Source organism: Giraffa tippelskirchi, chromosome 11, assembly GCF_054371585.1.
Source record: "Giraffa tippelskirchi isolate mGirTip1 chromosome 11, T2T-mGirTip1v1.2.pri, whole genome shotgun sequence".
NCBI lineage: Eukaryota > Metazoa > Chordata > Mammalia > Artiodactyla > Giraffidae > Giraffa > Giraffa tippelskirchi.
In genome coordinates, this window is record NC_137285.1 from 77,069,651 (window position 1) to 77,089,549 (window position 19,899).

A 19,899-nucleotide genomic window follows, 5' to 3' on the forward strand; every position below is an offset into this window, starting at 1 on the left:
TGGTCTGAGAGCAGCATGGTCCTCGGAGCTCAGGCCCTGGCTGAACCCAGGCCTCCCCAGGGCTGTGGGCTGGGCCGTGTGGGTGTCATTGTGCCTGCACATGGCCTAAGGGGGGTGGTCGAGCAGTCAGAAACCCAGAGATTCCCTTGGGAAGTTTTGAGGAAGGGACCTCAGCACGAACCCCAGGAAATGATGTCACCTGCCGGCAACAGAACCCAACAGAACCCGCAATCCGGGTATCCAGGCCTCCAGAGCGGAGAGGAGCCCCCAGCCGGATCACTTGCTGCCAAGATGTTCTGCTGTTTGCCCCTGCCCAGAGGCCGGGGCCTCAGGAGAGCTCACAGGCAGTGTGAGTGGGCACCCTGTCGACGTTGGCTCAGGACACCCCCGAGAGGCCTCTGGCCCTTTGCCCGGAGAAACAGAAAGGTAACACGGGGAGCCCCAGGCCGGGCCAGGCCACCTCTCCCATGCCACCCGGAAACACCGGGTCCTTTGCCTGTGTGTGGGGATGCGGGTTTCTCGGGCTGTGTCTCCCTCAAGGAAGCCCAGGCGGATGTGGGGTCAGAAGCCTGTGGACAAGTTGTGCCCACACCCCAGGGGAGAGCAGGCTGGGCGGGATGGGGAGAGTGTGGGCAGCGCCGACCGGCCAGGCTGACCTCACACCCTCAGATGGGTCTCTTTCCTCCCGGGTGGGGATCTGAGCAGACACACGTCTCTGACCCTTCTGGGAAGAGAAGTTCGAGCAGGCAGAAGCAGCGGCTCCACTGGCCAGGCCCAGCTCGGAAAACTCCCAGCATGGCTGGCTGACGGTCACTGTCGTTGCAGAGCTTCCCACGTGATGAGGCCGAGGACGGGGACACCCCATCCAGCTCCCAGAGGGAGGGGTCGGAGCACCACCCGCCCGCCCGTGAGGCCCAGTGCAGGCTCCAGGTCAGCGTGCCCACGGAGGCATCAGCCCCACCGGGGGAGACGCGGAGGTGGGGAAGGCCTGCTGCCGAGACACCGCCCAGGATACAGCCGGCGGCCCAGTCTGAGGCTTCCACGGAGCTCAGCACACCCGGCTCCGACCCAGAGTCCAGAGAACCCCGGCCTCTGAGGCACCAGGAGGACCTGGAGCCCAGCACGCCACAGCACAGAGGTGAGGACGCTGGGGCTGGTGCACGGGAGTGTGTGGGGAGGGGTGCTGAGCTACACAGGGACGAGTCCTCGAAAGCTGCTGCTGGGCCTGCAGCAAGCGCTGGCCTCACACCCCCCGCCCCCCATCTTGCACACTTCAGTCCCAAAAGACATCTGACGCTGGGTATTCTTTGGGAACCTCTTGGAAGGTTTCTGTCCCGGGGTACGCACATGCCAAGGCTGGCCTGTGGGCAAACTTTGCTTCTCCCCCAGCTCTAGCACTGGCCTCCAACTGGAACCAGGCTCCACTTCCCAGACCTGTCCCCACACAGGTGGTGGCTCCAGGTGCAGGACCCAGGGATCCACCGAGGGCAGATGGAGAAGCGAGACTTGCCCTCGCAGAGACACCAGGCCAGCTGGGTACTGGCCAGCACACCGGGCAGATCGGATCTCCGTGCCTGCAGGACCCCCAGCCCCAGGCTCTGATGTCCCACCCCCTCAGCGAGAACCTCCACCTCCACGTGCACCTCTACCTGCTCGGGCTTTGGCAAGAGAACCCGAGGCAGAGGAAGAGTCACCGCCTCGGCAGGGAGAGCCTGCCCTGGCTCCCGCGCAACACCCAGACGCCCACGATGACTCACCCAGCCCTGCAGGGAGAAAGAGCCCCCGCTCTGGACAGAGACCCAGAGCCCTTACCGGAAACACCACGTCCAGGGGAGCGGTCGGCTCTGCAGCCTCCATCCCTGTCTGCTCACCGTGGATGCCGGCAACTCGGTCTGCCCCCAGGGGACATGGAGTTCCTTTCCCCTGAACTGCTTTGCATGTGGTTTGTTTCCACCTTTCTGGTGATGTTTTATTTTTTGTATGGTTTCCTGGATTTTTGTTGGTTAAGTTGGGATTAGTAAACTGTTTCATCATTGTTGCAATCTGGGAACACTGTTGTGTAACTCTGGTGATACTGTGTTACCATCACCACTTTGTAGTTTCAGACCCGTTCCATCTTTATGCCCCACCCCCCAACAAAGCCTGGATTCAAGGCAAGCACGCCCTGTTCATCCCTCCCCCCGATCCTGAACACAATTTCATCTTTTCTTTCTGCATTCCTTCCTATATTCTTGGTGTCCCCAATCAGTGACTCTCAGCGAAATGACTGAAGGAGTGTTTTTCGGACTCTCCACCTACTGTAAGACTCCATTGGAGAGTTCTCATTTTTATGTCATTTGAACTAGCCTTTGATAGCTGAAAGGACGGTGTACGTCCTTTCAAGATACCATGTGCCAAACGAAGCCCTTTTGGCAACTGCCATCATTATCTCCAGGCAGGCATTGCTGTTTGAAGGGTGACATCTCAGCCAGAAGGCAGAGGCTGAGCTCCTCTTGTTGCACCAGCTCCCAAAAGAAGCCAAGAAAGGGAGCTGGAACAACAAACCACCCCCATGCCCAGGAAAGCGTTCTTCATGACAGAAGGCTAGAAAATGACCCAACATCCTTGTGGCCCAGAACCACTCTAGAAAATCACTGTTCCATAAAAAAGAGAAACACATGGGAAGTTCCAAGGAGAGGCAATGCCCATGGCCAGTGTACTTGAGAGACGGCCTGACCGCTCCGGGGAAGACACGCACCGACGGAACCCCTTGGGAAACAGCAGTGATAGTCCTCACCGTCGTAAGGGTTTCCTCTGGGGACAACCTGCCCTGGGCACCACACGAGGGAGCAGACCGGCTTCTCTTCCTCTGCCCCCACACCATTCACTCATGAAGGCAGCTCAGGTGTTCTCATGCCCTGCCTGCCTGCCTGCCTGGCTCATCCGTGAGCTGTGACCACCTCCAGGCTAGGACTCCACCTTTTCCTCTCTGTGTACCGTGAATCTGCACACAGTGGGCTTTCAGAACCTTAGGAGACTTGAGCCATTCCCGCTCGAGCCAGAACCCTCCCCAGGAAGGAAAACAGCTGTGGAGTCATTTTGGCCCCAGCACTGGTTCCGAAAGCCTGGCGGCTCCTACAGCCTCTACGGTGTGAAGAGGGAGGTCCCTTTTGACAGAGCTTTCCGGCTCTCAGATCTAAGCTGTTGTTTCACTGTCAGCTGTGTCTCTTCCGTTGCAGCCAGGTGGGCCACGCTGCTCCAAAGGAGCTCACAAGCTGAGTTTCAAGGGAGGACAGGGATGGCTACAACGTGCTGCAAACTGAGTGAGGGTCCCCACAATCCTCAGCAAAGGTCTGTGGTGTGCAAGTGGGGAGTAGAGGGCCCCCAAGTTCCAAAGGAAGGGAGGTAGTCGGGAGCTAAAGCCCTTGGCTGCTGTGGTAGCAGCTGCAGATGGCAGCCCGTCCACAGTGCACTTCAAATGAGGTCATATGAGCGGGACTCTGGAAATGGCTCCGAAATCGAGAGAAAGGGGTCAGGGTATGTGGGAATCCGGCGGGGGTGGGGGGTGGATGAAGGAAGGTGTCCCTCCTCTCTCCAGTGCAATTTGGTTTGGTGAGTCTCAAAGCTACCAGATGGCACTTCCCAAGTCAGGCCCCCGCAGGAATCAGGGTGGGCTGCCTGCCTCGGGCCCTGCCACAGGGACAAGCCACACCAGTGGCCTCCCTGAGCTCCAATGGCCGGATCTGGGGGGTTCTGTCTGGGTGCACACCTCCTTGCTGTGGCCAAGTTCCCCCCTTCTCTGAGCACCAGCTTCATCCTCTCGAATGAGGACATCAATTGCTACCTTGGCACGTTACTCTCTTCATCCTGTGAAGACTCATTAGGCTTATCCTACAATTACTAGCTGGCCCGAAGAGATATCTCCTGAATCCAGCTTAAGCTGGAGTCTCCCAGGCTCATCTGGCATGTCTTCCCTGAAGTCTGCCAAAACCCACACCCTTGCATTTCCAGGGACTCGCCTTAGCCAGCTGGGCAGAAAACCCAGCATGCTTCAAACAAGCTGACAGACAAGCGGGAGAGGACTCACGGGCAGACGGCTTCCCTCAGGTCTCGGGTGGAGCTCTGGGACCACAGCAGCAACGGGCCATCCCAGCCCCTGGGCTCAGCAGCGCCCTCATTCTCAGGCCGGCGGCTCTGCCCTGAGGGGAGCAGGAACGTCACCAACTGCCGCAGGCGGACCTCAAGCCCCTCCCACTGCTGGAGCCTGACCTCCCCCGGCCCCACCCCTTCCCCTACCCCAGCAGGACGAGAGCTCGTCTTCCCCTGGCTTCCAACGTGAGGCCCGGCCCTGGGCCCCGATTGGGCACTGCCCCAGCCCGGAGCCAATCACAGTGGCCAGGGAGGTGGAACGCACCGATTGGCCAGGGCCAGGTCATGTGACCATACTCCCCAGGAAACTCAAAGATTACCAAGGTTCTCTAAGAAACCAATGAACAAAATTATCCACTAAAGGCAAACCATAATTTTTAATGAGGCCAATGTCACAGAAAAAAAAAAATGCTCCACAATAAACTGCTCAAGGAAGCTACTAAATAAACTTTCAGAAAAGTTTAGTAGTTTTTTTTTTTTTTTAAATAGGGTGACGGAGAGCTATACCTTTCCCATCTATGTGAATTTAGGTTTAAACTAGATTTCCCTTGGCTATTATATAAGACAAAAAAACCCACATCACCCACTTTCACTCCCCCCCACCCCCAAAATGTGTTTTAATCTATTGAATTTTTGTGTCCTCAGTTGTGTCTGATTCACGGCAACTCACCAACTCTACACAGCCAGGCTCTTCCGTCCATGGAATTCAGGGCAATTTTTTCTGTCCCAGTAAATGCCCACCCTGGGTGATCCAAAGGCAAGGGCTCCGAGGCTCCTGAGAGACTAACTCCTTTCAGCTGAGCACAGAGCTGGCTCCTCACTGGGATGCCTGTGGCCTGGGGCTCCCAGAGGGGAGAGCAGCACTCGCCCCACCGTGTGGTCACTGCTGGAAGTGCAGGCTGCTCCTCACTCCCCCTTGACAGTGTCCCTGAGGGCAGAACAGTGTGAATCGAATCAAGGTGGAAATGCAAACTCCAATGCAACCAACCTTCCCACAAGATCTCCAAAACCACTCAGGAACAGGGAATTGGAAACTGCAGGGGATGACATGAATGGAGATGGAGACTTGACACCTTACACCGAGTTCACTTCCAGTTATCCCTAGACAAACTTTCCATGAAAACTTGTCACAAATCTAGAAGAACAATGAGCAGAAACCGGACACGTGCTTTGAGTCTTCACACACAAAACTAAAAGGCAGTCCACAAAAAAAACCCAGAGAATACAGTGGACTTTGCAAAATCAAAGATATCTACTGTGGGAAAGACCTCATTACAAAAGCAAAAGACAGGTCATACATCGCGAGACGAATGAGTGGAAACACAAAGCTTATCAAGGATGTGTCTCCAAACAGACAAAGAACGCCAACACAACAAGCCTGTGAAAACTAGGGAAAGGTCTGAAGGGACACCAGACGGAGGAAGACACACACAGAGTATCCCGGATGATGTCCAGCACTGAGGGCCTGAAGAAACAACAGTCTAGTTGCACCCCCTCAGGCCTGTGTGACCGTGGATGAGGCCTCTGTTTCCCGGTGGCTCTGAGACATGGACAGGGAGGAAGGGGAAGAGAAGTCACTTGCATTTCTAATACTCACAGCAAAGTCTTCCAATGAGAAGGGAATTATCACCCCCACTGACAATGCCATTCACTGAAGTGATATCCACGAGTCCATCTACCCCAGAAGGGAAGGATGGACCTGTTCTCACAAAACGGCGAGAGATGGAAGGAGGAAGATCAAGCCCACACCAATCACTGGAAAGAGAAGCTGTGCTCAGGGCTTGAAAGAATTCCTACTGGGAAAATCATGTCACAGCCCCACATGGCAATCCACAGCTTCCATGCTATTCCTCCCAAAATGCCAATGCATTTTCGCACCGAACAAAGAATTGCAAAAGGGGTACGGAAACAGAAAAGAGCCTACATTGTCAATACAATCCGACGAAAAAGCCCCGATACGGACATCCAAGGTTGTGTGAAAGGAAATTAGACGACCAAACTAGGATCCTCAGGAGAGTATCGGAGAAGGCAATGGCGACCCACTCCAGTACTCTTGCCTGGAAAATGTCCTGGACGGAGGAGCCTGGTAGGCTACAGGCCATGGGGTCTTGCAGAGTCAGACACGACTGAAGTGACTTAGCCGCAGCAGCAGCAGCAGGACAGTATGCTATTGGGAATACAACAACACACACAGATCCAGATCGATGGAATAAAGTTGAGGGTCCAGAAACAAACCCCAGCATCCATGGTCAACTCATCTCTGACACAGACGGTGAGAATATCCAAATGGGAACAAGAAAGCCTCTTCAATCAATGTCCATGGGAAAACCAGACAGCTACATCTGAAGAACGCTATTGGGTTTGATCTCATACCACCTCAATATCGGGGAAAAACCTCACCCTAAAGACTGATGTCATGAGATAGCTAGAAAGAAGCGTAGGTCAAAGGCTCCTTAACATCAGAGTCTCCTTGCCATTTGCTGGGCGGAGGTCGAAATGGGTCTCTTCAAGTAAGGGAAAGAGGTAAACGAAGTACACCACTGGGTTTCCATCCAATGGAACCTATTCACAACAGAGAGGCTAAGCATTCACAAATGCAAAAGATAGGAAACGGAACACGAGAGACTCCTTGCAAGTGGTGTATCTGAGAAGGGGTTCATATGGAAAGAGACGAAGAATGCACAGCACTCAGATTCCAAGAAACACCACCACCACCCTTGACCCTTCCCCCATGACCAACTCTGACCTAAAGCCTTTCTCTCCCTCTAACCTATCCCTAAAACATAACCCTCATCTAATCATATACATGTGCATCCCTAGCATCCATCCATCCATCCACACACGAGAGAGAAAGAGGAAGACACAGACGGAATTGAGAAAGGAAAAGAGAGGGACACAGCCAGAGAGAGACACGGAACCAAAGAGAGGAAAGGAGTCGATGGTCCAGACTATTCCTCAATCTGTCTCGAAGGTAGAAGCAATGACAGCGCCCTTCCACCCCAGAAGGGGGAAAAGGACGGAAGGTTTGGAGAGGAAAAGACAAGAACGCAGGGAGCCATTAGAAGCTCAGCCACCCGCAGAAGCCGAGCTGGGACCCTTGAACAGAATCTCAATGGAAACAGAGGACCAGAAAGTTGGCTACTCTTTTCTATAAGAGAGGGAGACCTTCGAGTCTTCCTTTCGGTCCTCCAACTTGGATGCGGGGTCTCAAAACAGTCAGGAGGGGGAGTGCCTTTTCCTGGGTTCCACGGCGCATCCAGGCCTCGTTCTGCCCCATTCTGTGCTGTGTCAGCCCTGGATGGAATCTTTCTTTCTGAAGTCTCAGCGCACGAGCTCCACGTGATATCGGCCCCAGGTGGAAAGGCATGGAGCTGCTCGTAGGCCGACAGACCTAGGAAGCAGATGGGAGAATGACCCCCACTCTGCAGATGGAGAGACTGGGGCAACCCTGAGGGGCATATGCTTGTCCAGGGCCACACCACTTATGAGAAGAAGGAGCCTGGTCTGAGAGCAGCATGGTCCTCGGAGCTCAGGCCCTGGCTGAACCCAGGCCTCCCCAGGGCTGTGGGCTGGGCCGTGTGGGTGTCATTGTGCCTGCACATGGCCTAAGGGGGGTGGTCGAGCAGTCAGAAACCCAGAGATTCCCTTGGGAAGTTTTGAGGAAGGGACCTCAGCACGAACCCCAGGAAATGATGTCACCTGCCGGCAACAGAACCCAACAGAACCCGCAATCCGGGTATCCAGGCCTCCAGAGCGGAGAGGAGCCCCCAGCCAGATCACTTGCTGCCAAGATGTTCTGCTGTTTGCCCCTGCCCAGAGGCCGGGGCCTCAGGAGAGCTCACAGGCAGTGTGCGTGGGCACCCTGTCGACGTTGGCTCAGGACACCCCCGAGAGGCCTCTGGCCCTTTGCCCGGAGAAACAGAAAGGTAACACGGGGAGCCCCAGGCCGGGCCAGGCCACCTCTCCCATGCCACCCGGAAACACCGGGTCCTTTGCCTGTGTGTGGGGATGCGGGTTTCTCGGGCTGTGTCTCCCTCAAGGAAGCCCAGGCGGATGTGGGGTCAGAAGCCTGTGGACAAGTTGTGCCCACACCCCAGGGGAGAGCAGGCTGGGCGGGATGGGGAGAGTGTGGGCAGCGCCGACCGGCCAGGCTGACCTCACACCCTCAGATGGGTCTCTTTCCTCCCGGGTGGGGATCTGAGCAGACACACGTCTCTGACCCTTCTGGGAAGAGAAGTTCGAGCAGGCAGAAGCAGCGGCTCCACTGGCCAGGCCCAGCTCGGAAAACTCCCAGCATGGCTGGCTGACGGTCACTGTCGTTGCAGAGCTTCCCACGTGATGAGGCCGAGGACGGGGACACCCCATCCAGCTCCCAGAGGGAGGGGTCGGAGCACCACCCGCCCGCCCGTGAGGCCCAGTGCAGGCTCCAGGTCAGCGTGCCCACGGAGGCATCAGCCCCACCGGGGGAGACGCGGAGGTGGGGAAGGCCTGCTGCCGAGACACCGCCCAGGATACAGCCGGCGGCCCAGTCTGAGGCTTCCACGGAGCTCAGCACACCCGGCTCCGACCCAGAGTCCAGAGAACCCCGGCCTCTGAGGCACCAGGAGGACCTGGAGCCCAGCACGCCACAGCACAGAGGTGAGGACGCTGGGGCTGGTGCACGGGAGTGTGTGGGGAGGGGTGCTGAGCTACACAGGGACGAGTCCTCGAAAGCTGCTGCTGGGCCTGCAGCAAGCGCTGGCCTCACACCCCCCGCCCCCCATCTTGCACACTTCAGTCCCAAAAGACATCTGACGCTGGGTATTCTTTGGGAACCTCTTGGAAGGTTTCTGTCCCGGGGTACGCACATGCCAAGGCTGGCCTGTGGGCAAACTTTGCTTCTCCCCCAGCTCTAGCACTGGCCTCCAACTGGAACCAGGCTCCACTTCCCAGACCTGTCCCCACACAGGTGGTGGCTCCAGGTGCAGGACCCAGGGATCCACCGAGGGCAGATGGAGAAGCGAGACTTGCCCTCGCAGAGACACCAGGCCAGCTGGGTACTGGCCAGCACACCGGGCAGATCGGATCTCCGTGCCTGCAGGACCCCCAGCCCCAGGCTCTGATGTCCCACCCCCTCAGCGAGAACCTCCACCTCCACGTGCACCTCTACCTGCTCGGGCTTTGGCAAGAGAACCCGAGGCAGAGGAAGAGTCACCGCCTCGGCAGGGAGAGCCTGCCCTGGCTCCCGCGCAACACCCAGATGCCCACGATGACTCACCCAGCCCTGCAGGGAGAAAGAGCCCCCGCTCTGGACAGAGACCCAGAGCCCTTACCGGAAACACCACGTCCAGGGGAGCGGTCGGCTCTGCAGCCTCCATCCCTGTCTGCTCACCGTGGATGCCGGCAACTCGGTCTGCCCCCAGGGGACATGGAGTTCCTTTCCCCTGAACTGCTTTGCATGTGGTTTGTTTCCACCTTTCTGGTGATGTTTTATTTTTTGTATGGTTTCCTGGATTTTTGTTGGTTAAGTTGGGATTAGTAAACTGTTTCATCATTGTTGCAATCTGGGAACACTGTTGTGTAACTCTGGTGATACTGTGTTACCATCACCACTTTGTAGTTTCAGACCCGTTCCATCTTTATGCCCCACCCCCCAACAAAGCCTGGATTCAAGGCAAGCACGCCCTGTTCATCCCTCCCCCCGATCCTGAACACAATTTCATCTTTTCTTTCTGCATTCCTTCCTATATTCTTGGTGTCCCCAATCAGTGACTCTCAGCGAAATGACTGAAGGAGTGTTTTTCGGACTCTCCACCTACTGTAAGACTCCATTGGAGAGTTCTCATTTTTATGTCATTTGAACTAGCCTTTGATAGCTGAAAGGACGGTGTACGTCCTTTCAAGATACCATGTGCCAAACGAAGCCCTTTTGGCAACTGCCATCATTATCTCCAGGCAGGCATTGCTGTTTGAAGGGTGACATCTCAGCCAGAAGGCAGAGGCTGAGCTCCTCTTGTTGCACCAGCTCCCAAAAGAAGCCAAGAAAGGGAGCTGGAACAACAAACCACCCCCATGCCCAGGAAAGCGTTCTTCATGACAGAAGGCTAGAAAATGACCCAACATCCTTGTGGCCCAGAACCACTCTAGAAAATCACTGTTCCATAAAAAAGAGAAACACATGGGAAGTTCCAAGGAGAGGCAATGCCCATGGCCAGTGTACTTGAGAGACGGCCTGACCGCTCCGGGGAAGACACGCACCGACGGATCCCCTTGGGAAACAGCAGTGATAGTCCTCACCGTCGTAAGGGTTTCCTCTGGGGACAACCTGCCCTGGGCACCACACGAGGGAGCAGACCGGCTTCTCTTCCTCTGCCCCCACACCATTCACTCATGAAGGCAGCTCAGGTGTTCTCATGCCCTGCCTGCCTGCCTGCCTGGCTCATCCGTGAGCTGTGACCACCTCCAGGCTAGGACTCCACCTTTTCCTCTCTGTGTACCGTGAATCTGCACACAGTGGGCTTTCAGAACCTTAGGAGACTTGAGCCATTCCCGCTCGAGCCAGAACCCTCCCCAGGAAGGAAAACAGCTGTGGAGTCATTTTGGCCCCAGCACTGGTTCCGAAAGCCTGGCGGCTCCTACAGCCTCTACGGTGTGAAGAGGGAGGTCCCTTTTGACAGAGCTTTCCGGCTCTCAGATCTAAGCTGTTGTTTCACTGTCAGCTGTGTCTCTTCCGTTGCAGCCAGGTGGGCCACGCTGCTCCAAAGGAGCTCACAAGCTGAGTTTCAAGGGAGGACAGGGATGGCTACAACGTGCTGCAAACTGAGTGAGGGTCCCCACAATCCTCAGCAAAGGTCTGTGGTGTGCAAGTGGGGAGTAGAGGGCCCCCAAGTTCCAAAGGAAGGGAGGTAGTCGGGAGCTAAAGCCCTTGGCTGCTGTGGTAGCAGCTGCAGATGGCAGCCCGTCCACAGTGCACTTCAAATGAGGTCATATGAGCGGGACTCTGGAAATGGCTCCGAAATCGAGAGAAAGGGGTCAGGGTATGTGGGAATCCGGCGGGGGTGGGGGGTGGATGAAGGAAGGTGTCCCTCCTCTCTCCAGTGCAATTTGGTTTGGTGAGTCTCAAAGCTACCAGATGGCACTTCCCAAGTCAGGCCCCCGCAGGAATCAGGGTGGGCTGCCTGCCTCGGGCCCTGCCACAGGGACAAGCCACACCAGTGGCCTCCCTGAGCTCCAATGGCCGGATCTGGGGGGTTCTGTCTGGGTGCACACCTCCTTGCTGTGGCCAAGTTCCCCCCTTCTCTGAGCACCAGCTTCATCCTCTCGAATGAGGACATCAATTGCTACCTTGGCACGTTACTCTCTTCATCCTGTGAAGACTCATTAGGCTTATCCTACAATTACTAGCTGGCCCGAAGAGATATCTCCTGAATCCAGCTTAAGCTGGAGTCTCCCAGGCTCATCTGGCATGTCTTCCCTGAAGTCTGCCAAAACCCACACCCTTGCATTTCCAGGGACTCGCCTTACCCAGCTGGGCAGAAAACCCAGCATGCTTCAAACAAGCTGACAGACAAGCGGGAGAGGACTCACGGGCAGACGGCTTCCCTCAGGTCTCGGGTGGAGCTCTGGGACCACAGCAGCAACGGGCCATCCCAGCCCCTGGGCTCAGCAGCGCCCTCATTCTCAGGCCGGCGGCTCTGCCCTGAGGGGAGCAGGAACGTCACCAACTGCCGCAGGCGGACCTCAAGCCCCTCCCACTGCTGGAGCCTGACCTCCCCCGGCCCCACCCCTTCCCCTACCCCAGCAGGACGAGAGCTCGTCTTCCCCTGGCTTCCAACGTGAGGCCCGGCCCTGGGCCCCGATTGGGCACTGCCCCAGCCCGGAGCCAATCACAGTGGCCAGGGAGGTGGAACGCACCGATTGGCCAGGGCCAGGTCATGTGACCATACTCCCCAGGAAACTCAAAGATTACCAAGGTTCTCTAAGAAACCAATGAACAAAATTATCCACTAAAGGCAAACCATAATTTTTAATGAGGCCAATGTCACAGAAAAAAAAAATGCTCCACAATAAACTGCTCAAGGAAGCTACTAAATAAACTTTCAGAAAAGTTTAGTAGTTTTTTTTTTTTTTTTTAAATAGGGTGACGGAGAGCTATACCTTTCCCATCTATGTGAATTTAGGTTTAAACTAGATTTCCCTTGGCTATTATATAAGACAAAAAAACCCACATCACCCACTTTCACTCCCCCCCACCCCCAAAATGTGTTTTAATCTATTGAATTTTTGTGTCCTCAGTTGTGTCTGATTCACGGCAACTCACCAACTCTACACAGCCAGGCTCTTCCGTCCATGGAATTCAGGGCAATTTTTTCTGTCCCAGTAAATGCCCACCCTGGGTGATCCAAAGGCAAGGGCTCCGAGGCTCCTGAGAGACTAACTCCTTTCAGCTGAGCACAGAGCTGGCTCCTCACTGGGATGCCTGTGGCCTGGGGCTCCCAGAGGGGAGAGCAGCACTCGCCCCACCGTGTGGTCACTGCTGGAAGTGCAGGCTGCTCCTCACTCCCCCTTGACAGTGTCCCTGAGGGCAGAACAGTGTGAATCGAATCAAGGTGGAAATGCAAACTCCAATGCAACCAACCTTCCCACAAGATCTCCAAAACCACTCAGGAACAGGGAATTGGAAACTGCAGGGGATGACATGAATGGAGATGGAGACTTGACACCTTACACCGAGTTCACTTCCAGTTATCCCTAGACAAACTTTCCATGAAAACTTGTCACAAATCTAGAAGAACAATGAGCAGAAACCGGACACGTGCTTTGAGTCTTCACACACAAAACTAAAAGGCAGTCCACAAAAAAAACCCAGAGAATACAGTGGACTTTGCAAAATCAAAGATATCTACTGTGGGAAAGACCTCATTACAAAAGCAAAAGACAGGTCATACATCGCGAGACGAATGAGTGGAAACACAAAGCTTATCAAGGATGTGTCTCCAAACAGACAAAGAACGCCAACACAACAAGCCTGTGAAAACTAGGGAAAGGTCTGAAGGGACACCAGACGGAGGAAGACACACACAGAGTATCCCGGATGATGTCCAGCACTGAGGGCCTGAAGAAACAACAGTCTAGTTGCACCCCCTCAGGCCTGTGTGACCGTGGATGAGGCCTCTGTTTCCCGGTGGCTCTGAGACATGGACAGGGAGGAAGGGGAAGAGAAGTCACTTGCATTTCTAATACTCACAGCAAAGTCTTCCAATGAGAAGGGAATTATCACCCCCACTGACAATGCCATTCACTGAAGTGATATCCACGAGTCCATCTACCCCAGAAGGGAAGGATGGACCTGTTCTCACAAAACGGCGAGAGATGGAAGGAGGAAGATCAAGCCCACACCAATCACTGGAAAGAGAAGCTGTGCTCAGGGCTTGAAAGAATTCCTACTGGGAAAATCATGTCACAGCCCCACATGGCAATCCACAGCTTCCATGCTATTCCTCCCAAAATGCCAATGCATTTTCGCACCGAACAAAGAATTGCAAAAGGGGTACGGAAACAGAAAAGAGCCTACATTGTCAATACAATCCGACGAAAAAGCCCCGATACGGACATCCAAGGTTGTGTGAAAGGAAATTAGACGACCAAACTAGGATCCTCAGGAGAGTATCGGAGAAGGCAATGGCGACCCACTCCAGTACTCTTGCCTGGAAAATGTCCTGGACGGAGGAGCCTGGTAGGCTACAGGCCATGGGGTCTTGCAGAGTCAGACACGACTGAAGTGACTTAGCCGCAGCAGCAGCAGCAGGACAGTATGCTATTGGGAATACAACAACACACACAGATCCAGATCGATGGAATAAAGTTGAGGGTCCAGAAACAAACCCCAGCATCCATGGTCAACTCATCTCTGACACAGACGGTGAGAATATCCAAATGGGAACAAGAAAGCCTCTTCAATCAATGTCCATGGGAAAACCAGACAGCTACATCTGAAGAACGCTATTGGGTTTGATCTCATACCACCTCAATATCGGGGAAAAACCTCACCCTAAAGACTGATGTCATGAGATAGCTAGAAAGAAGCGTAGGTCAAAGGCTCCTTAACATCAGAGTCTCCTTGCCATTTGCTGGGCGGAGGTCGAAATGGGTCTCTTCAAGTAAGGGAAAGAGGTAAACGAAGTACACCACTGGGTTTCCATCCAATGGAACCTATTCACAACAGAGAGGCTAAGCATTCACAAATGCAAAAGATAGGAAACGGAACACGAGAGACTCCTTGCAAGTGGTGTATCTGAGAAGGGGTTCATATGGAAAGAGACGAAGAATGCACAGCACTCAGATTCCAAGAAACACCACCACCACCCTTGACCCTTCCCCCATGACCAACTCTGACCTAAAGCCTTTCTCTCCCTCTAACCTATCCCTAAAACATAACCCTCATCTAATCATATACATGTGCATCCCTAGCATCCATCCATCCATCCACACACGAGAGAGAAAGAGGAAGACACAGACGGAATTGAGAAAGGAAAAGAGAGGGACACAGCCAGAGAGAGACACGGAACCAAAGAGAGGAAAGGAGTCGATGGTCCAGACTATTCCTCAATCTGTCTCGAAGGTAGAAGCAATGACAGCGCCCTTCCACCCCAGAAGGGGGAAAAGGACGGAAGGTTTGGAGAGGAAAAGACAAGAACGCAGGGAGCCATTAGAAGCTCAGCCACCCGCAGAAGCCGAGCTGGGACCCTTGAACAGAATCTCAATGGAAACAGAGGACCAGAAAGTTGGCTACTCTTTTCTATAAGAGAGGGAGACCTTCGAGTCTTCCTTTCGGTCCTCCAACTTGGATGCGGGGTCTCAAAACAGTCAGGAGGGGGAGTGCCTTTTCCTGGGTTCCACGGCGCATCCAGGCCTCGTTCTGCCCCATTCTGTGCTGTGTCAGCCCTGGATGGAATCTTTCTTTCTGAAGTCTCAGCGCACGAGCTCCACGTGATATCGGCCCCAGGTGGAAAGGCATGGAGCTGCTCGTAGGCCGACAGACCTAGGAAGCAGATGGGAGAATGACCCCCACTCTGCAGATGGAGAGACTGGGGCAACCCTGAGGGGCATATGCTTGTCCAGGGCCACACCACTTATGAGAAGAAGGAGCCTGGTCTGAGAGCAGCATGGTCCTCGGAGCTCAGGCCCTGGCTGAACCCAGGCCTCCCCAGGGCTGTGGGCTGGGCCGTGTGGGTGTCATTGTGCCTGCACATGGCCTAAGGGGGGTGGTCGAGCAGTCAGAAACCCAGAGATTCCCTTGGGAAGTTTTGAGGAAGGGACCTCAGCACGAACCCCAGGAAATGATGTCACCTGCCGGCAACAGAACCCAACAGAACCCGCAATCCGGGTATCCAGGCCTCCAGAGCGGAGAGGAGCCCCCAGCCGGATCACTTGCTGCCAAGATGTTCTGCTGTTTGCCCCTGCCCAGAGGCCGGGGCCTCAGGAGAGCTCACAGGCAGTGTGAGTGGGCACCCTGTCGACGTTGGCTCAGGACACCCCCGAGAGGCCTCTGGCCCTTTGCCCGGAGAAACAGAAAGGTAACACGGGGAGCCCCAGGCCGGGCCAGGCCACCTCTCCCATGCCACCCGGAAACACCGGGTCCTTTGCCTGTGTGTGGGGATGCGGGTTTCTCGGGCTGTGTCTCCCTCAAGGAAGCCCAGGCGGATGTGGGGTCAGAAGCCTGTGGACAAGTTGTGCCCACACCCCAGGGGAGAGCAGGCTGGGCGGGATGGGGAGAGTGTGGGCAGCGCCGACCGGCCAGGCTGACCTCACACCCTCAGATGGGTCTCTTTCCTCCCGGGTGGGGATCTGAGCAGACACACGTCTCTGACCCTTCTGGGAAGAGAAGTTCGAGCAGGCAGAAGCAGCGGCTCCACTGGCCAGGCCCAGCTCGGAAAACTCCCAGCATGGCTGGCTGACGGTCACTGTCGTTGCAGAGCTTCCCACGTGATGAGGCCGAGGACGGGGACACCCCATCCAGCTCCCAGAGGGAGGGGTCGGAGCACCACCCGCCCGCCCGTGAGGCCCAGTGCAGGCTCCAGGTCAGCGTGCCCACGGAGGCATCAGCCCCACCGGGGGAGACGCGGAGGTGGGGAAGGCCTGCTGCCGAGACACCGCCCAGGATACAGCCGGCGGCCCAGTCTGAGGCTTCCACGGAGCTCAGCACACCCGGCTCCGACCCAGAGTCCAGAGAACCCCGGCCTCTGAGGCACCAGGAGGACCTGGAGCCCAGCACGCCACAGCACAGAGGTGAGGACGCTGGGGCTGGTGCACGGGAGTGTGTGGGGAGGGGTGCTGAGCTACACAGGGACGAGTCCTCGAAAGCTGCTGCTGGGCCTGCAGCAAGCGCTGGCCTCACACCCCCCGCCCCCCATCTTGCACACTTCAGTCCCAAAAGACATCTGACGCTGGGTATTCTTTGGGAACCTCTTGGAAGGTTTCTGTCCCGGGGTACGCACATGCCAAGGCTGGCCTGTGGGCAAACTTTGCTTCTCCCCCAGCTCTAGCACTGGCCTCCAACTGGAACCAGGCTCCACTTCCCAGACCTGTCCCCACACAGGTGGTGGCTCCAGGTGCAGGACCCAGGGATCCACCGAGGGCAGATGGAGAAGCGAGACTTGCCCTCGCAGAGACACCAGGCCAGCTGGGTACTGGCCAGCACACCGGGCAGATCGGATCTCCGTGCCTGCAGGACCCCCAGCCCCAGGCACTGATGTCCCACCCCCTCAGCGAGAACCTCCACCTCCACGTGCACCTCTACCTGCTCGGGCTTTGGCAAGAGAACCCGAGGCAGAGGAAGAGTCACCGCCTCGGCAGGGAGAGCCTGCCCTGGCTCCCGCGCAACACCCAGACGCCCACGATGACTCACCCAGCCCTGCAGGGAGAAAGAGCCCCCGCTCTGGACAGAGACCCAGAGCCCTTACCGGAAACACCACGTCCAGGGGAGCGGTCGGCTCTGCAGCCTCCATCCCTGTCTGCTCACCGTGGATGCCGGCAACTCGGTCTGCCCCCAGGGGACATGGAGTTCCTTTCCCCTGAACTGCTTTGCATGTGGTTTGTTTCCACCTTTCTGGTGATGTTTTATTTTTTGTATGGTTTCCTGGATTTTTGTTGGTTAAGTTGGGATTAGTAAACTTTTTCATCATTGTTGCAATCTGGGAACACTGTTGTGTAACTCTGGTGATACTGTGTTACCATCACCACTTTGTAGTTTCAGACCCGTTCCATCTTTATGCCCCACCCCCCAACAAAGCCTGGATTCAAGGCAAGCACGCCCTGTTCATCCCTCCCCCCGATCCTGAACACAATTTCATCTTTTCTTTCTGCATTCCTTCCTATATTCTTGGTGTCCCCAATCAGTGACTCTCAGCGAAATGACTGAAGGAGTGTTTTTCGGACTCTCCACCTACTGTAAGACTCCATTGGAGAGTTCTCATTTTTATGTCATTTGAACTAGCCTTTGATAGCTGAAAGGACGGTGTACGTCCTTTCAAGATACCATGTGCCAAACGAAGCCCTTTTGGCAACTGCCATCATTATCTCCAGGCAGGCATTGCTGTTTGAAGGGTGACATCTCAGCCAGAAGGCAGAGGCTGAGCTCCTCTTGTTGCACCAGCTCCCAAAAGAAGCCAAGAAAGGGAGCTGGAACAACAAACCACCCCCATGCCCAGGAAAGCGTTCTTCATGACAGAAGGCTAGAAAATGACCCAACATCCTTGTGGCCCAGAACCACTCTAGAAAATCACTGTTCCATAAAAAAGAGAAACACATGGGAAGTTCCAAGGAGAGGCAATGCCCATGGCCAGTGTACTTGAGAGACGGCCTGACCGCTCCGGGGAAGACACGCACCGACGGAACCCCTTGGGAAACAGCAGTGATAGTCCTCACCGTCGTAAGGGTTTCCTCTGGGGACAACCTGCCCTGGGCACCACACGAGGGAGCAGACCGGCTTCTCTTCCTCTGCCCCCACACCATTCACTCATGAAGGCAGCTCAGGTGTTCTCATGCCCTGCCTGCCTGCCTGCCTGGCTCATCCGTGAGCTGTGACCACCTCCAGGCTAGGACTCCACCTTTTCCTCTCTGTGTACCGTGAATCTGCACACAGTGGGCTTTCAGAACCTTAGGAGACTTGAGCCATTCCCGCTCGAGCCAGAACCCTCCCCAGGAAGGAAAACAGCTGTGGAGTCATTTTGGCCCCAGCACTGGTTCCGAAAGCCTGGCGGCTCCTACAGCCTCTACGGTGTGAAGAGGGAGGTCCCTTTTGACAGAGCTTTCCGGCTCTCAGATCTAAGCTGTTGTTTCACTGTCAGCTGTGTCTCTTCCGTTGCAGCCAGGTGGGCCACGCTGCTCCAAAGGAGCTCACAAGCTGAGTTTCAAGGGAGGACAGGGATGGCTACAACGTGCTGCAAACTGAGTGAGGGTCCCCACAATCCTCAGCAAAGGTCTGTGGTGTGCAAGTGGGGAGTAGAGGGCCCCCAAGTTCCAAAGGAAGGGAGGTAGTCGGGAGCTAAAGCCCTTGGCTGCTGTGGTAGCAGCTGCAGATGGCAGCCCGTCCACAGTGCACTTCAAATGAGGTCATATGAGCGGGACTCTGGAAATGGCTCCGAAATCGAGAGAAAGGGGTCAGGGTATGTGGGAATCCGGCGGGGGTGGGGGGTGGATGAAGGAAGGTGTCCCTCCTCTCTCCAGTGCAATTTGGTTTGGTGAGTCTCAAAGCTACCAGATGGCACTTCCCAAGTCAGGCCCCCGCAGGAATCAGGGTGGGCTGCCTGCCTCGGGCCCTGCCACAGGGACAAGCCACACCAGTGGCCTCCCTGAGCTCCAATGGCCGGATCTGGGGGGTTCTGTCTGGGTGCACACCTCCTTGCTGTGGCCAAGTTCCCCCCTTCTCTGAGCACCAGCTTCATCCTCTCGAATGAGGACATCAATTGCTACCTTGGCACGTTACTCTCTTCATCCTGTGAAGACTCATTAGGCTTATCCTACAATTACTAGCTGGCCCGAAGAGATATCTCCTGAATCCAGCTTAAGCTGGAGTCTCCCAGGCTCATCTGGCATGTCTTCCCTGAAGTCTGCCAAAACCCACACCCTTGCATTTCCAGGGACTCGCCTTAGCCAGCTGGGCAGAAAACCCAGCATGCTTCAAACAAGCTGACAGACAAGCGGGAGAGGACTCACGGGCAGACGGCTTCCCTCAGGTCTCGGGTGGAGCTCTGGGACCACAGCAGCAACGGGCCATCCCAGCCCCTGGGCTCAGCAGCGCCCTCATTCTCAGGCCGGCGGCTCTGCCCTGAGGGGAGCAGGAACGTCACCAACTGCCGCAGGCGGACCTCAAGCCCCTCCCACTGCTGGAGCCTGACCTCCCCCGGCCCCACCCCTTCCCCTACCCCAGCAGGACGAGAGCTCGTCTTCCCCTGGCTTCCAACGTGAGGCCCGGCCCTGGGCCCCGATTGGGCACTGCCCCAGCCCGGAGCCAATCACAGTGGCCAGGGAGGTGGAACGCACCGATTGGCCAGGGCCAGGTCATGTGACCATACTCCCCAGGAAACTCAAAGATTACCAAGGTTCTCTAAGAAACCAATGAACAAAATTATCCACTAAAGGCAAACCATAATTTTTAATGAGGCCAATGTCACAGAAAAAAAAAAATGCTCCACAATAAACTGCTCAAGGAAGCTACTAAATAAACTTTCAGAAAAGTTTAGTAGTTTTTTTTTTTTTTTAAATAGGGTGACGGAGAGCTATACCTTTCCC

The 19,899-nt window shown here is 55.6% G+C and overlaps 1 protein-coding gene and 1 long non-coding RNA gene across 4 annotated transcripts in view; one reads left to right on the top strand and one right to left on the bottom strand.

Moving 5' to 3' along the window:
- Positions 1–1,967: 1,967 nt before the first annotated feature.
- Positions 1,968–19,899, bottom strand: part of LOC145527615 (uncharacterized) — a 70,873-nt gene continuing 52,941 nt past the window's right edge. The window contains exons 22-28 of one of the 2 annotated variants that reach the window (XR_014069778.1): positions 19,324–19,435; positions 14,923–15,148; positions 12,428–12,685; positions 11,695–11,806; positions 7,294–7,519; positions 4,799–5,056; positions 1,968–4,178 (exon numbers count right to left, since the gene is read on the bottom strand). This is a non-coding gene — a long non-coding RNA (uncharacterized LOC145527615). Of the gene's footprint in view, positions 4,179–4,798; positions 5,057–7,293; positions 7,520–11,694; positions 11,807–12,427; positions 12,686–14,922; positions 15,149–17,224; positions 19,436–19,899 lie in introns of those variants that run through there. The other variant, XR_014069777.1, reaches the window with a different exon arrangement.
- Positions 12,123–19,436, top strand: LOC145527480 (uncharacterized). 2 transcript variants are annotated; one of them, XM_081545546.1, is made up of 3 exons: positions 12,123–15,683; positions 16,083–16,395; positions 16,647–19,436. In XM_081545546.1, the coding sequence occupies exons 1-3, from the start codon at positions 15,273–15,275 to the stop codon at positions 17,273–17,275; spliced, it is 1,353 nt and encodes a 450-aa protein (XP_081401672.1). In that variant the 5' UTR covers positions 12,123–15,272; the 3' UTR covers positions 17,276–19,436. The 2 variants fall into 2 exon arrangements, with proteins under 2 accessions (XP_081401672.1, XP_081401673.1); XM_081545547.1 differs by having other exon boundaries at positions 16,706–17,299.

Bases quoted from the DNA above. Each gene is read 5' to 3' on its own strand.
- LOC145527480 (XM_081545546.1), top strand. From the start codon at position 15,273: ATGGTCCTCGGAGCTCAGGCCCTGGCTGAACCCAGGCCTCCCCAGGGC. The intron at 15,684-16,082 runs GTAACACGGGGA...CTGTCGTTGCAG, and splicing joins TTGCCCGGAGAAACAGAAAG to AGCTTCCCACGTGATGAGGC. The intron at 16,396-16,646 runs GTGAGGACGCTG...CTTCTCCCCCAG, and splicing joins CAGCACGCCACAGCACAGAG to CTCTAGCACTGGCCTCCAAC.